The sequence below is a fragment of the Paroedura picta genome, chromosome 9 (genome assembly GCF_049243985.1).
Source record: "Paroedura picta isolate Pp20150507F chromosome 9, Ppicta_v3.0, whole genome shotgun sequence".
NCBI classification, from domain to species: domain Eukaryota; kingdom Metazoa; phylum Chordata; class Lepidosauria; order Squamata; family Gekkonidae; genus Paroedura; species Paroedura picta.
Window position 1 is genome coordinate 5,545,318 of NC_135377.1, and position 12,844 is coordinate 5,558,161.

The 12,844-nt window shown below is 43.6% G+C and overlaps 1 protein-coding gene across 2 annotated transcripts; it reads right to left on the bottom strand.

Moving 5' to 3' along the window:
• Positions 1-378: 378 nt before the first annotated feature.
• Positions 379-7,780, bottom strand: LOC143844149 (mas-related G-protein coupled receptor member H-like). 2 transcript variants are annotated; one of them, XM_077351152.1, is made up of 3 exons: positions 7,673-7,780; positions 4,285-4,366; positions 379-3,108 (listed from the first exon to the last, which is right to left on the bottom strand). In XM_077351152.1, exon 3 carries the CDS (start codon positions 3,047-3,049, stop codon positions 2,114-2,116), a length of 936 nt encoding a protein of 311 aa, XP_077207267.1. In that variant the 5' UTR covers positions 3,050-3,108; positions 4,285-4,366; positions 7,673-7,780; the 3' UTR covers positions 379-2,113. The 2 variants fall into 2 exon arrangements, with proteins under 2 accessions (XP_077207267.1, XP_077207266.1); XM_077351151.1 differs by having other exon boundaries at positions 379-3,111.
• Between the last annotated feature and the right edge of the window lie 5,064 nt (positions 7,781-12,844).

A 12,844-nucleotide genomic window follows, 5' to 3' on the forward strand; every position in this document is an offset into this window, starting at 1 on the left:
AGAGAAGGGGGGGGGGGAGACCACCAGGAACATCAGGCAGGGGGCTGTAGGTAAGTTTCCCTGTGCATCAACTTGAACCCATGTAATGGGGCAGGCAAACTGCACCAGGTGGGAGTCTTTCAGCAACTGGCTTAGGACGTTTATATTTATGGCTCCAGAGGTTTCTGCATTAAGAGGGATCATGTCTACAACAGGTGCATGCCGTGTACCCGTGAATGTTTTCAACCTTCTCCTTTTCCCTGTAGGCAAGCATGGGTTTGGGCCACTGTGTGACACAGAGTGTGGGATTGGATGCATTCTCTTACATTCTTAAGAACTTTTCTCATTTGGTATGGGTTTAGTAGAAATGAAAGATTCTTTGGTTCCATTTTGGTTCCATTGTATGCTTTATTACCATATAATCACATGCATCTTTATCATACATTAATTCAGCACAAAATTATATCATCCACTACTATTATATAAATAATTAAAGCAGGTGAATTGCATGAGTCCTTAAAACAGGGGTAGTCAAACTGCGGCCCTCCAGATGTCCATGGACCACAATTCCCAGAAGCCCCTGCCTTAAAAGTATTTTACGGAAAGATAAACAGGTCACCAGCAAGGAATTCTTTCTACGAAGAATCAATTCAGCTTTGCCTAGATATGTTGTTGTTTTTTTTAAAAAATAACTTCTTAACAAAGGCTAATTGTTCCACCTGATAAAGTTGTTTACTTGTTTGAACATCATGCAAAATTATCTATACTTGTTATAGAAATCGTTAGTTCATTCTTGCAGTAAGTTATCTTCACAATCAAATAGTGATTACAAGTTCCTTATACAGATGAATCTCTGTACACCCTCCTCCAATCCACTCCATCTTTGAACTTTTATCTTTGCTTTTGTGAAGCTGTATATCCTTCCCATTTGCAGACACCTGGGCCTCAATATATAATTTCTATTGTTATGGGTAACATAAATTGCAGAAAGCAATATTATTGTGCTACTCCTGTTTGCTACTCTTGTGTGGTAGGTGGGGCTGAGAGAGCTCTGAGAGAACTGTGACTGGCCCAAATTCACCCAGCTGGTTGCATGTGGAGGAGCAGGGGGGGGGGATCAAAACCAGTTCTCCAGATTAGAGGCTGCCATTTTAAACCACTATATCAATTTGGCTCTCATATAATAATTGAGTGCAAACTCACCAAGCGGAAAAGAGTTGGGTTTTGTACCCCACTTTTCACCAACCAAAGTAGTCTTAAAGTGGCTTCTAATTACCTTCCCTTTCACTCCCCACAACAGACACCCTGTGAGGTAAGTGGGACTGAGAGAGTCTGACTGAAGTTCTCTTTAAGAACACCGATTTCAGGACTGTTACTAGCCCAAGTTCAAGTTCACCCAGCTGGCTACATGTGTAGGAGTGGGGAATCAAACCCAGCTTGCCAGATTAGATGCTGCCACTCTTAAACACTACACCAAGCTGGCTCATGCCAAAATGTAAGGTATTCCAAGAAAGAAAAAATATGTCATCTTTAGGAAAGATCATGCCAATCAGGTTTTCTATTGTAGATGGGGAATGAATTCACCCTGGACTGAGAACTGGTTGTGATTTTGCCCTCCTGGTGGTGCAGCACAGAACTGCAGAAAAGGGGAATGCTATAAGGGTTACCTTAGGGCTCGTCCCACCTGAAGCTCCAGCCAGTAGCCAAGAAGCATCAGAAGGGTTAACCAATTTATCTGTCTTGATTGATGGGATTGTGAACTTAGGAATGGAAGGTGATTGGCTCATGTCTGCCATCTCGGCTTTTCTCTGTTTTTCAAACCATTTCATCTCATGAAACACCTTATGGAACATAACTTTTCTATAGAGCCAAAGCTGTATTCCTTGTTTCACCTTAGGGAGTTCCAATTCTTCATAGTAGGAAAGAAGGACTACATAAGTGCCCTGCTGCTATTCTAATCCTTTTCTTCCCAGCAAAAGTGGGAGTCCTCATGGGCTGTCTAAAGAAGGAGATTTCATTTTAACAACACAGTGTGCCCTAACCCTACAGTTCATAGTTTTAGCCTTTTCTAATTGAAATCTACAGTGGCATCTGCCTGTGACAAAGGAAGACATTTTTAGGTATTGAAATACAATCATGTCCTGGGGGTTTCTTCTGCACGGCCTTCTTCTTCCTTGAAAACATTCTGCAGGATCATCTTCAAATTCTCCCTTCGTCTAGACTTCCATTGCCTCCCAACCAGGAAATAAATGACTGGGTTTACACTACTGTTTAAACAGGCTAATAGAAATGCATAGGCTGGCATGTATTCGTATTCTTCTAAATAATCGGAAGCCTTAAGGATGAATATGATATTATAGGGGAAAGCACAGAGGAGGAAGAAGAGAAGGGTGAGCAAGATGATGGTCAAAAGCCTACCCCTTTGAGGTTGCCGTGATTTCAAACAGGCCTTGATGAACAGGGACACAGTGGCCACCATCATGGCTGGGAGGCAAACCACGGCATTCACGATAAACTGGTAAAAGTTTTCAATTCTTATTACATTCACATTTACAGTATTGATTGCATAGGTAATTGCAGACAGCAAGAAGGAGAGGACCCATATGACTGCACATACGATAGTGGACAAATGCGGAGGTCGCTTGCATTGATACCACAGTGGCAGGAAGACGGCCACGCACCTGTCAATGCTGATAGCCATCAGGAGAAATTGACTTGCACTGTACATTAATAGGAACAGCGGCAAGTTTACATTCACCCTTATATCAGAATAAGGTATAAATTCAGAAAACATGAAAATAATGACAAAATCAAATAGGACCACCCCGAAATCAGCGACAGCCAAGTTCAGGATGTAGGTCATGAAAGGATTCCTCTTAATGCGGAAGACAAGAAGCCAGATGACAACTCCGTTCCCCACAGCTCCCAAAACACAGATGACTAATACAGTGATTATAATAGGGAAGAGGTTTCTAAAGAGATAGTAACCTGAGTAGTTAGGATCAGTGTAATAAGGGCTTTTAATTTTTTCCAGGGATGCATTCATCATGGAAAGAGTTGTCCAGCTCATTTGAGTTGTTTGCAGATCTACTTTGCAGAATCTTGTTTTTGCTTCTTGTCTTTGCACTTCTGCTGAAAGAGAGGGCAGAATGGATAATTGTCATCTTATTTTGCAAAAGAACAGCTAAAGTTTTCAGTCTGACTTCACAACATATGAAAATAGTTTACTGGCAAGGTTAATTTTCAAGAACCATGGTGTTAGGAGGAGCTATGCATGTCCTTTAGTGCAACCTTCTGATCAATGCAGAATCTGCTGAAATCATCCCTGACAAGTTTTCATCCAGGTGCCACTTGAAGACTGCCCATGAGAGGGAGCTCACCACATTAATAGGCAGCCAACTAGTGCCTTTTTCACTGTAAAATTTTCACTCCTAATAGTATCTTTCCACATATAATTCCACCTGGAATAGTGAGTCCTGTCCTCTGCTGCCAACAGAAATAGCTCCTTGCACTTCCAGTGTTACAGCCTTTCAATCATGTCCTCCTTCGATGTCCTCATCTCCTAATTGGACATTCTCAATATATAAAATAAATCGCCTTTTCCTCACAGGGCTGGGTCTCCAGGCCCCTAACCATCCTCACCTCCCTTTTCTGCACTCCCTTCATTATCTCCATGTCCTTTCTGAAGTGAGGCTTCCAGTGGAAGCTGAATCTAATTTGAGTCAGACCACGACTCTTCACCTTGAATACTCACAACCCATAACAGGCTAAGCTTTTACCTAAGAGGAGGGGTCAGTTTGATAGCTTGAAAGTATAGAAATGTGGTCATTCTCTCCCCTTGCCTAGTGAGTGGAGAGAAGCAGAAAGCTTTGGCAAGCAGGTAGAGCACAGAGTGGTAATGCAGATGTCTAGCAAGCAACCTCCTCTGAGCATATATCCCCATGATGGCTTTCTAACTTCATGATATCTTCTTAAGTTTCAGTGCCATGGGAATTAAGGCTATCTATACCTGGATGGCCCAGGCAGTCTGAACTCATGAACTTCACTGCTAAGCAATGTTGGCCCTGGTTAGAATTTGAATGGGAGACCACCAAGGTTGCTCCATAGAAGTAAGCAGGGGAAACCACCTCTGAAAGTCTCTTGCCTTGAAAATACTCTGGGGTCACCATGACACAGCTATGTCTTTCTAAGCTCTTCCCACCATCATTAGGTAAAGGGACTATGTAGATATCCAGTACACTGAACAGACTCTACCCCCCTGGTTTCTTTCCACTGTTATTGAATGGTCAGAATGGCTCAACTCACCTCTTGCCCTTTTTAGATCCTTTGTTGCTGAGGTTTGATCCTTTCCTCTGGCTTGCAGTCTCCACAATCAAGGTTTCAGAACCTGCTTGGGGGGGAAGAGTCATAGAATCATAGAATAATAGAGTATAGAGTTGGAAGGGACCTCATGGGTCATCTAGTCCAACCACCAGCACTGCTCAGGACACTAACATCCCAATCGCTCATCTAGTGTAAGGCTGAACCAGAGCGAAGTGGTACCATTACTTCCCGTGATCTGGACACGATACTCCATTTGATACAGCCCAAAATCCCATTTACCTTTTTAGCTACCGAGTCACACTGCTGACTCATGTTCAATGTATGGTCTACTAGGACTCAAAGATCCTTTTTGCACATGCTACTGCCAAGACAAGTCTCCCCCATCCTATACTGGTGTCTTTGTTTTTTCCTACCTAAATGCAGAACTTTACACTTGTCCCTATTGAACTTCATTTTATTGAGTTTAGCCCACTTCTTGAGCCTATCAAGATCATCCTACATTCTGATTCTGAATTCTGTAGTGTTTGCTAACCCTCCCAATTTAGTATCATCTGCAAATTTAATAAATATCCCCTCTATTCCCTCATCCAAACCATTTATAAATATGTTGAACAGCACAGGCCCCAGGACAGATCCTTGGGGTACTCCACTTGTCACTCTTTTCCAAGAGGATGCTGAACCATTTTAATAAGTACCCTCTGGGTACAATTTGTCAACCAGTTATTGATCCACCTGACAGAATTAGGATCCATACCGCCTTTTACCAACTCGTCAACAAGAAAATCATGTGGAACCTTCTCAAAAGCTTTACTGAAATCCAGGTAAACTATGTCCACAGCCTTCTCCTGATCCAGCAAGGTAGTCACTTTCTTGAAAAAAGAAATAAGGTTGGTCTGACATGACTTCTTCTTGCAAAACCCATGCTGAGTTTGAGGGGTCCAATCCGCCGTCGAGGCGCTGACCTCAAACATAAGCCTTGTATAAGAGCTCCGTTTTGCAGGCCCTGCAAAACATACAGCCAAGTTTCCAAAATCCTTTTCTCTATATAGATCAGGGATCACTGCTCTTTAAGAACTATCTCTCTTTTCACTGTGCAGGGTTTGCTTCTCTTAAAACAATTTCCCTTTCAGGCTTAAATGGGGATCCTTTTTTTTTCTCCTTCCCAGTCCACAGTCAGTGCTAACTGTCTCCCACTGACATTTCTTAACTGATACTCTTCCCGTTTCCAGATGTTTTGTCGCTATGCTTTGATCCAGGGGTAGTCAACCTGTGGTCCTCCAGGTGTTCATAGACTACAATTCCCATGAACCCCTACCAGCATTTGCTGGCAGGGGTTCATGGGTATTGTAGTCCATGGACATCTGGAGGACCACAGGTTGACTACCCTGATCCTTTCCTCTTGCTTGCATTCCCCACAATCCATGTTTCAGGACCTACTTGAGGGGAAGAGTCCAGTAGCAACATCAGATGGAAAAACTGGTTTCTAATGCACTTTCAAAAATATAAATATTTCAAGAGGAGGCACATGACAAAAGGGGTGGAAAGGGAGAAGCAAGGCTTAAATGACAGAAACACAGGAAGATAAGGAACGGATTAATCTAGAAAAGGTAGGGCTTCATTTCCATCAGTGCAAGGACTAATAGGTTGTAGCTAAGGAGCATAAATTGTGAGCATCAGGGAAAAGAAAAAAGGTGGTGTAGAATCCCTGATGAGAAGAACTCAGCACCATAAAGGGATCAGATGTAGAAAAAAGTCTTACCTCCTGGAACAAGCCTGTGAAACGAAGACTAGACAGAGCCTTCTGGTAAGAAACAAGATTCATAATGTTGTAACAATACCCCATATATTCTGGTTACCTTCCTCCTATGTAACCTCCCAAATTCTATTGAACAGAACGAACATCTAACTAGGGATCCATTTCAGATAGACGGCCCAACCCGAGCCCTCGATAGGGACGCAGCTATTCTGTTCAGGATTGTCAGGTCGATACTCTCTGCAGGTCCATGCTTACATGTCATTACCTGGCTCTTCTTTTACTGGAAAGCCAAAGCAGCCCCTCTCTTGCTGCCATTGACTTAGATTATTCAAGAAGAGTTTCAGGGTCTGGACGTTCAAGACCTCCTGACCTGGATAGATGAGGCAATCCAATCTAGTCAGATCTCTGAAGCTGAGGGTTGGCCCTGTCTAGCACTTGGAAGGGTGACCCCCAAGGAATCTCAGGAACATGATGTGGGAACAGGCAATGGAAAACCACTTCTGAACATCTCTTGCTTAGGTGTCAAACAATATTAGCATCTCCTGGCTACATAAAATACATACAATACAGTAAATCAGTCAATAATAACTCAAGACCAGCAGATGGAGGGTTCATAGTCCCATCATGGGACTCTGATCCCAATGAGGCTATGATAGCTGTGGGAGAATCCACCTCAGATATAACATCCTGTCCATTATTCACCTCACCATTAGTCACCTCAGGATCCTCAGGCTGATAACTTCTACAGATCCATGCTTGAAGCTCACTTCCTGAATCTTCTATTTCTGAGAAGCTAAAGCAGTTCTGGAAGAGTTCCAGAGTCTGAAAATTCAGGACCTCATGACCTGGATAGATGAGGCAATCCCATCTCATGATAACTCAGAAGCTAAGCAGGGTCGGCCCTGGCTAGCACTTGGAAGGAATCCCAGGGCCATGAGACAGGGACAGGCAAACTACCTTGATCATCTCTTGTCTAGTTGCCCAACTATCTTAGGATCTCCTGGATACATAAAATATATGCTATACAATAATTTATATCCCATCATTCCATCCCTGAAATGGAGTCCTGAAGCTTGTTAAAACATTTTTAAGACTTCAGCATAGCAGGGACAACAAGACATCCTGAAACCTGTACAATGGGCCCATGAACAGAGAGGGGCGATATTCCTGTGAACCTCAGGTGATCCCAAATGAAAATTTTGAAATGCTAATATTTAAAGGGTTTTAAACAACAAAAAAAGCGTCAGTTTGCAGACAGATCTCGCAAGGATGTTGGAGAATGGAGAAGAACAACAATCAGATAGCATAGATCATCTAGCAGGACAGCTAGCGGAGAGTGTAAATTTAAGTGTGTAAAGGTTAGAGTGTAAATTTAATCTGCCCCCCCCCCCCCAATTAAGATCTTTGGCGATCTCTGTTTTCACACTTCCATCAAAAATCACAGGTTAGAAACAGGTTGGTAATAATTCAAGTCCATCGGATTGAAAGATGATTTCTTTAATCATAATCTTTCTATACTTTATTTTATGGCCCCCAGAATATCTCATGCTCCCCCCCCGGGACATTCACACCCCACTAAGAGCCTGAATCCAGGGATTTGGTAGTAGAGCTCACCTCTTGGTTGTCTTTTCCACCAGTTGCGGTAATAATGTGACAAAATATTCTCAAAGTACAGCAAGACACCTCAGGAACATTCGGTTTGACACGAATCGAAGCTTAACCGAACTGTCGGTGATGAAGTAACCTGCAAGAAATTTTGAACCCAAGACTGGACAGTGGAGGGCGGGCATGAAAGGAATCCAAAGGGAGGGGCAGAAGTGCCCAAAAGAGGAAGGAGCCTGTGGGGGAAAGATTTCTGAAGCAGCCAAGTTTCACCATAAAAACACTACCGCAAGTTCTGCCGGTGGAGGTTTTTTTAAAAAAAGAGATGTCTGAGATTTATCCAAATGCAAATGTGTTCTGCGTACACCCCAGCTTGGTGTAGTGGTTAGGAGTGCGGACTTCTAATCTGAAGAGCTGGGTTTGATTTCCCACTGCCCCAAATGCAGCCAGCTGGGTGACCTTGGGCTCACCACAGCACTGGTAAAACTGTTCTGACCGAGCAGGAATATCAAGGCTCTCTCAGCCTCACCTACTTCACAAGGTTTCTGTTGTGGGGAGAGGAAGGGAAGGCGAATGGAAGCCACTTTGAGACTCCTTCGGGTAGAGAAAAGCGGCATATAAGAACCAACTCTTCTTCTTCTTCTTCAGTAATCTCAGGGCTCTCTCAGCCTCACCTATAGAATCTCTGAGGGTTGGACACAACTAAACATATAACATCATCATCATGTATGTATGTATGTATGTATGTATGTATGTATGTATGTATGTATGTATGTATGTATGTATGTACTGAAACAGTCTGCTCTTCCCCTAATATCTGTATGATTTAGTTTGGTCCTCTTGGATGGAGCTCTTGTTTCACTTTCCAGTTTTGGAGTTGTCTCCTGGCTAACAACCGGCTGATTATTTGGAGCTAATTAGTCTCTGCTGAGGAGACTTGAGAATTGGGGCCTACATGAGTCCTGTAGCCAGGGAACCCATGGGTGAAGGGGAGGATTACATCAGCGGTGACCTGGCCCATTTCTTATACTTGGAACTTATGGTTTCCCTGATGCACATTGTGTTTGCTCAGACAGTTCCTCTTGCAGTGACTTGCACATCACTTCCAGAGCTTACAAATAGCCAGCACGCAGACTTTACTCACTGCTGAACCACCACTGAGACCCATTATGCACGGGGGTTTTAGCGCGCATTCGGAGTGGAATGGCGGCGACTAAAATCACCGATAACGCACGGAGCCGGCTGCAACTGGCCGCAGCTTCGGTGCATGCCGCCGAAAAAGCTGCGTCAGCGAAACGCAGAAGAAAGCGCAGCTTCCGGGTGGCCGGGACGCAACCAGAAGTGGCGCCGGGATCGCCGCGTGCATAATCGGTTACTCTGGGTTTTCCCGCCGTCATGCCCCGCCCCATGCATAACCGGTGTGCATCGCGTCTTCCCCTCCGCGTTTTCCATGTGACCCGAAATCGCCATTTCGGTGGCCGTGCATAATGGGCCTGAGGGAAGTTATTTTGGGAACATTGCTGACAACATGTAAGAGTCACTCTGAGACTTAAAATGATCAGCAGAGACCAATGAGAAAAACGATTTATGTTCATTTAGTTTGCCTAGAATGGCATCTTGTTTAACAAGCAGGTTACAAAGTTCCTTTTTTAATACAGTTGTAAACTGGCTTTTGTCACAAGAGCCCTTCCTTTCCCATTCTGCACACATAGGATAATGCACTTTTAATGTGCTTTGGCAGCTGAATTTTCCTGTGCGGAACAGGAAAATCTACTTCAAAAGTGCATTGAAAGTGCATTATCTATTGTGTGCAGAATAGACCCTGGTCTGTGATTGGATGTGAGCTCCTTTCTACACCGCTGGGTCCAAAGGTAACTGGGCAGATCAAATTCACTTGAATTCCAGTGGGACTTGTGGTTTGCTGGGAGGCAAACCACGGCATTCACGATAAACTGGTAAAAGTCTTCAATTCTTATTACATCCACATTTACAATATTGATTGCACAGGTAATTGCAGACAGCAGGAAGGAGAGGACCCATATGACTGCACATACGATGGTGGACAAATGCGGAGGCCGCTTGCATTGATGCCAAAGTGGCAGGAAGATGGCCACACATCTGTCAATGCTGATAGCCGTCAGGAAAAATTGACTTGCGTTGTACAATATTTGAATCTCCTGGCTACATGAAATACATGCTATACAATAAATGAATTAATAATGATTCAAGACCTTCAGATGGAAAATTCACAGCCCCATCATGGGACCCTGATCCCACTGAGGCAATGATGGTTGTGGGAGAATCCACCTGAGGTGCCCCGTTCCACCCACTGCTCACTTCAGCCTTCATGAAGTCCAGTTGTCCTCATGCAGGAGCTTCTAAGGCTTTCTGGCTCTCAGTGAGAGACATGGGATGGGCTACACGACATCTCTTTTCTCTGGACTGAATAAGATTTCCCCATTGAGAGGTAGTCACTTATCTCCAAGGAAGTGCTTTTCTGAGAAATAATTTTAGAGAGTGGCAGTATTGATGGGCAGACTATACGTGGAACACCTTGACCCATCAGCCACAAGTGCAGAATCCGGAACCCATTAGAGATATATAAACCCTATTAATCCGGAGGCTGCCGTAAGTATAGAGGAAATGGCTTCTGGGCTGTTATGTCTTGAGAGAAATCTGGACTGTATTGAATGCAGTGGCTTGTTTCTCTCCATCCCTTCCATTAAAGAATTAGTGTTTTCTTAAAAGGGAATGCTGGTTCCCCCTCACACTGCCCCCGATGCTGACTCTCATTGCTGGGGGAATCAAGCATTCAGTAGGCTGCAGTAGAAGGACAGAACTGGCAGAACCTAGAAGAGTTGCCTTTTATATCTCACTTTTCACCACCCAAACAAATTCCAGGTTGCCAGATTAGAAGGCAAGAACATGTAACTAAATTCTGAAAATTGTTCTGTAGACACAGAACTAGGATCGCTGCTCTTTTAAGAGCACGAGCATTTCAATGGGCAGGAATTACTTCTCTTAACTAAAAGCAATTTCAGGCTTTAATGGGGATGCTCATTGATCCACCCTGTTCTTTTGACTTTTTTCCCACTCGACTGTCAAATTTGTCTTGTCTTTCAACTGTCATTTTTAAAGTGACACTCTCCAAGGAATTCGATTTCAACAGCCTGTCACTCAAAGTTCCTTGGCCATTTTGGCCACTGTGTGGCACAGAGGGTGGGGCTGGATGGGTCACTGGTCTGATCCAACATGGCTTCTCTTATGTTCTTTAGAATATTTCTAACTTGGCATGGGTACAGTAAACAAGAAATTATTAAAGAACCGTTGCTTCCATCTTATAATTTATTCTCATCATTAATACACATCAATTAGCAAAGAAATTATACCATCCATTGCTATTCAATAGATAATTAAAGCATGAAGATATAACAGTTATCTTATACGAAGTTAAACAGCTCACATGCAAGGAGCCCTTTTTATAAAGAGGGTCCCCAATCAATTCAACTCCCCCTAGATGTAGGTTTTAGAAAATGATCTCTTAACAATAGCTAACTGTCCCACCAGATAGGCATGAACATTCTTGGCTGACTAGTTTTCTTATACCTTCAAACATCATGCAAAATTATCTGTACTTGAAGAATATTAAATGTGTCCGTTCATTCTTGCTGTTTTTGATCTTCCCAATAAAATATTGATTATTAGTTTCTTACACAGATAAATATCTGTAGAGCTTCCTCCAATCAACCCAACCTTGAACTTTATCTTCACCTTTGTAAAGTGTGCATTCTTCTCATTCTCAGACCCTCCTGCACCCGTGCGTCAACATTTAAGTTTGATTCATAAGGAGGACATGGCTTATAACCTACCAAAGGTAATATTACTGTGTTCCTTCATTTTTTCTGGTCTCTCTACCAAGTTGTTCTGTCTTGGGTCTCTAAACTCCCTTTTTGAGAGGTGTAGCTGAAATGACTGCCCAAAGGCGTCTCCAAGTGGCTTACACTCGCTTTCCCTTCCTCTCCCCAAATAACATACCCTGTGAGATAGGTGGGGCTGAGAGAGCTCTGACAGGACTGCTCTGTAAGAACATCTCAAACAGGACTGTGACCAGCCCAAGGATCACCTAGCTGACTGTGTGTGGAGAAGTCGGGAATCAATACTCGGCTTGCCAGATTAGAAACTTGCATCAAGCTGGCTCATGGGGCCTTAACCAGGTTTCTGAAAGGTTAGTTACCCTTAGGAGGGATTATGCCAGTCAGTGTTTCTATGGTAGATGGGGAATGAATTCATCCGGGACTGGGAACAGGTTGTGATTTAGCCGCTGGTGTAGCCCAGAACTGCAGGAAAGGGGAATGCTGTAAGGGTTCCTTTGGGGCTGTAGTTCCAGCCAGTAGCCATAAAGCATTAGGAGGGCCCTCTGAATGGAGGTCTTCTGCCAGGCCTTTGGTTGTAGCCTGGAAGATTGCGGAGATCTGCCCCCCCTCCTCCAGCATTACCAGCAGATGAGTCCATATAATTGGAGCCTCCAGCCATCGTCATGATCAGTCGACCATCTATATGGTACAACCTGGGGGGAAGTGGCGTGGGAGGGGTGGGCATTTTGAGGGTATTGTTTTTCCCCTCTCAAGTTGTCTTTTTTTAGCTGCCTTGAGCCAGCTATCCAGGAGGAGCAGCCAACAAATCTGACGAATGAATGAATGAATGAATGAATGAATGAATGAATGAATGAATGCAAACCAATTTATCCCTTTTGCTGAATGGGATTGTGTACTTCTAGGAACAGAAGGTGATTGATTTCAGGGGTGAGACTTATGTCTGCCATCTTGGGTTTTCCTCTTATCAAAAACTTGCATCTCATGAAGCACCTTATAGAACATGACATTTCTACTGGGTTTAGGAGGGTTCCTAGGGGGAGAAGCCAATTTGTGTTTCAGTTCTTTAAAGTAGGAAGGAAGGACTACAAAAGAGCCCTGCTGTCACTCGAATCCTTTTCCTTCCCAACTGCAGCCACAGAATTCCTCTTCAAAGGACATCATGGGCTGTTTCGAGAAGATTTCGCTTTTCTATGTCTTTGCAACAGAATGCATCCTCACCGTACAGTTTTTCTTTTAGCCCTTTCTAATTGCAAACCTCTGTGGCATCTTCCTGTGATAATGGAAGAAGCTCTGGGTTCCAGGAATGCAG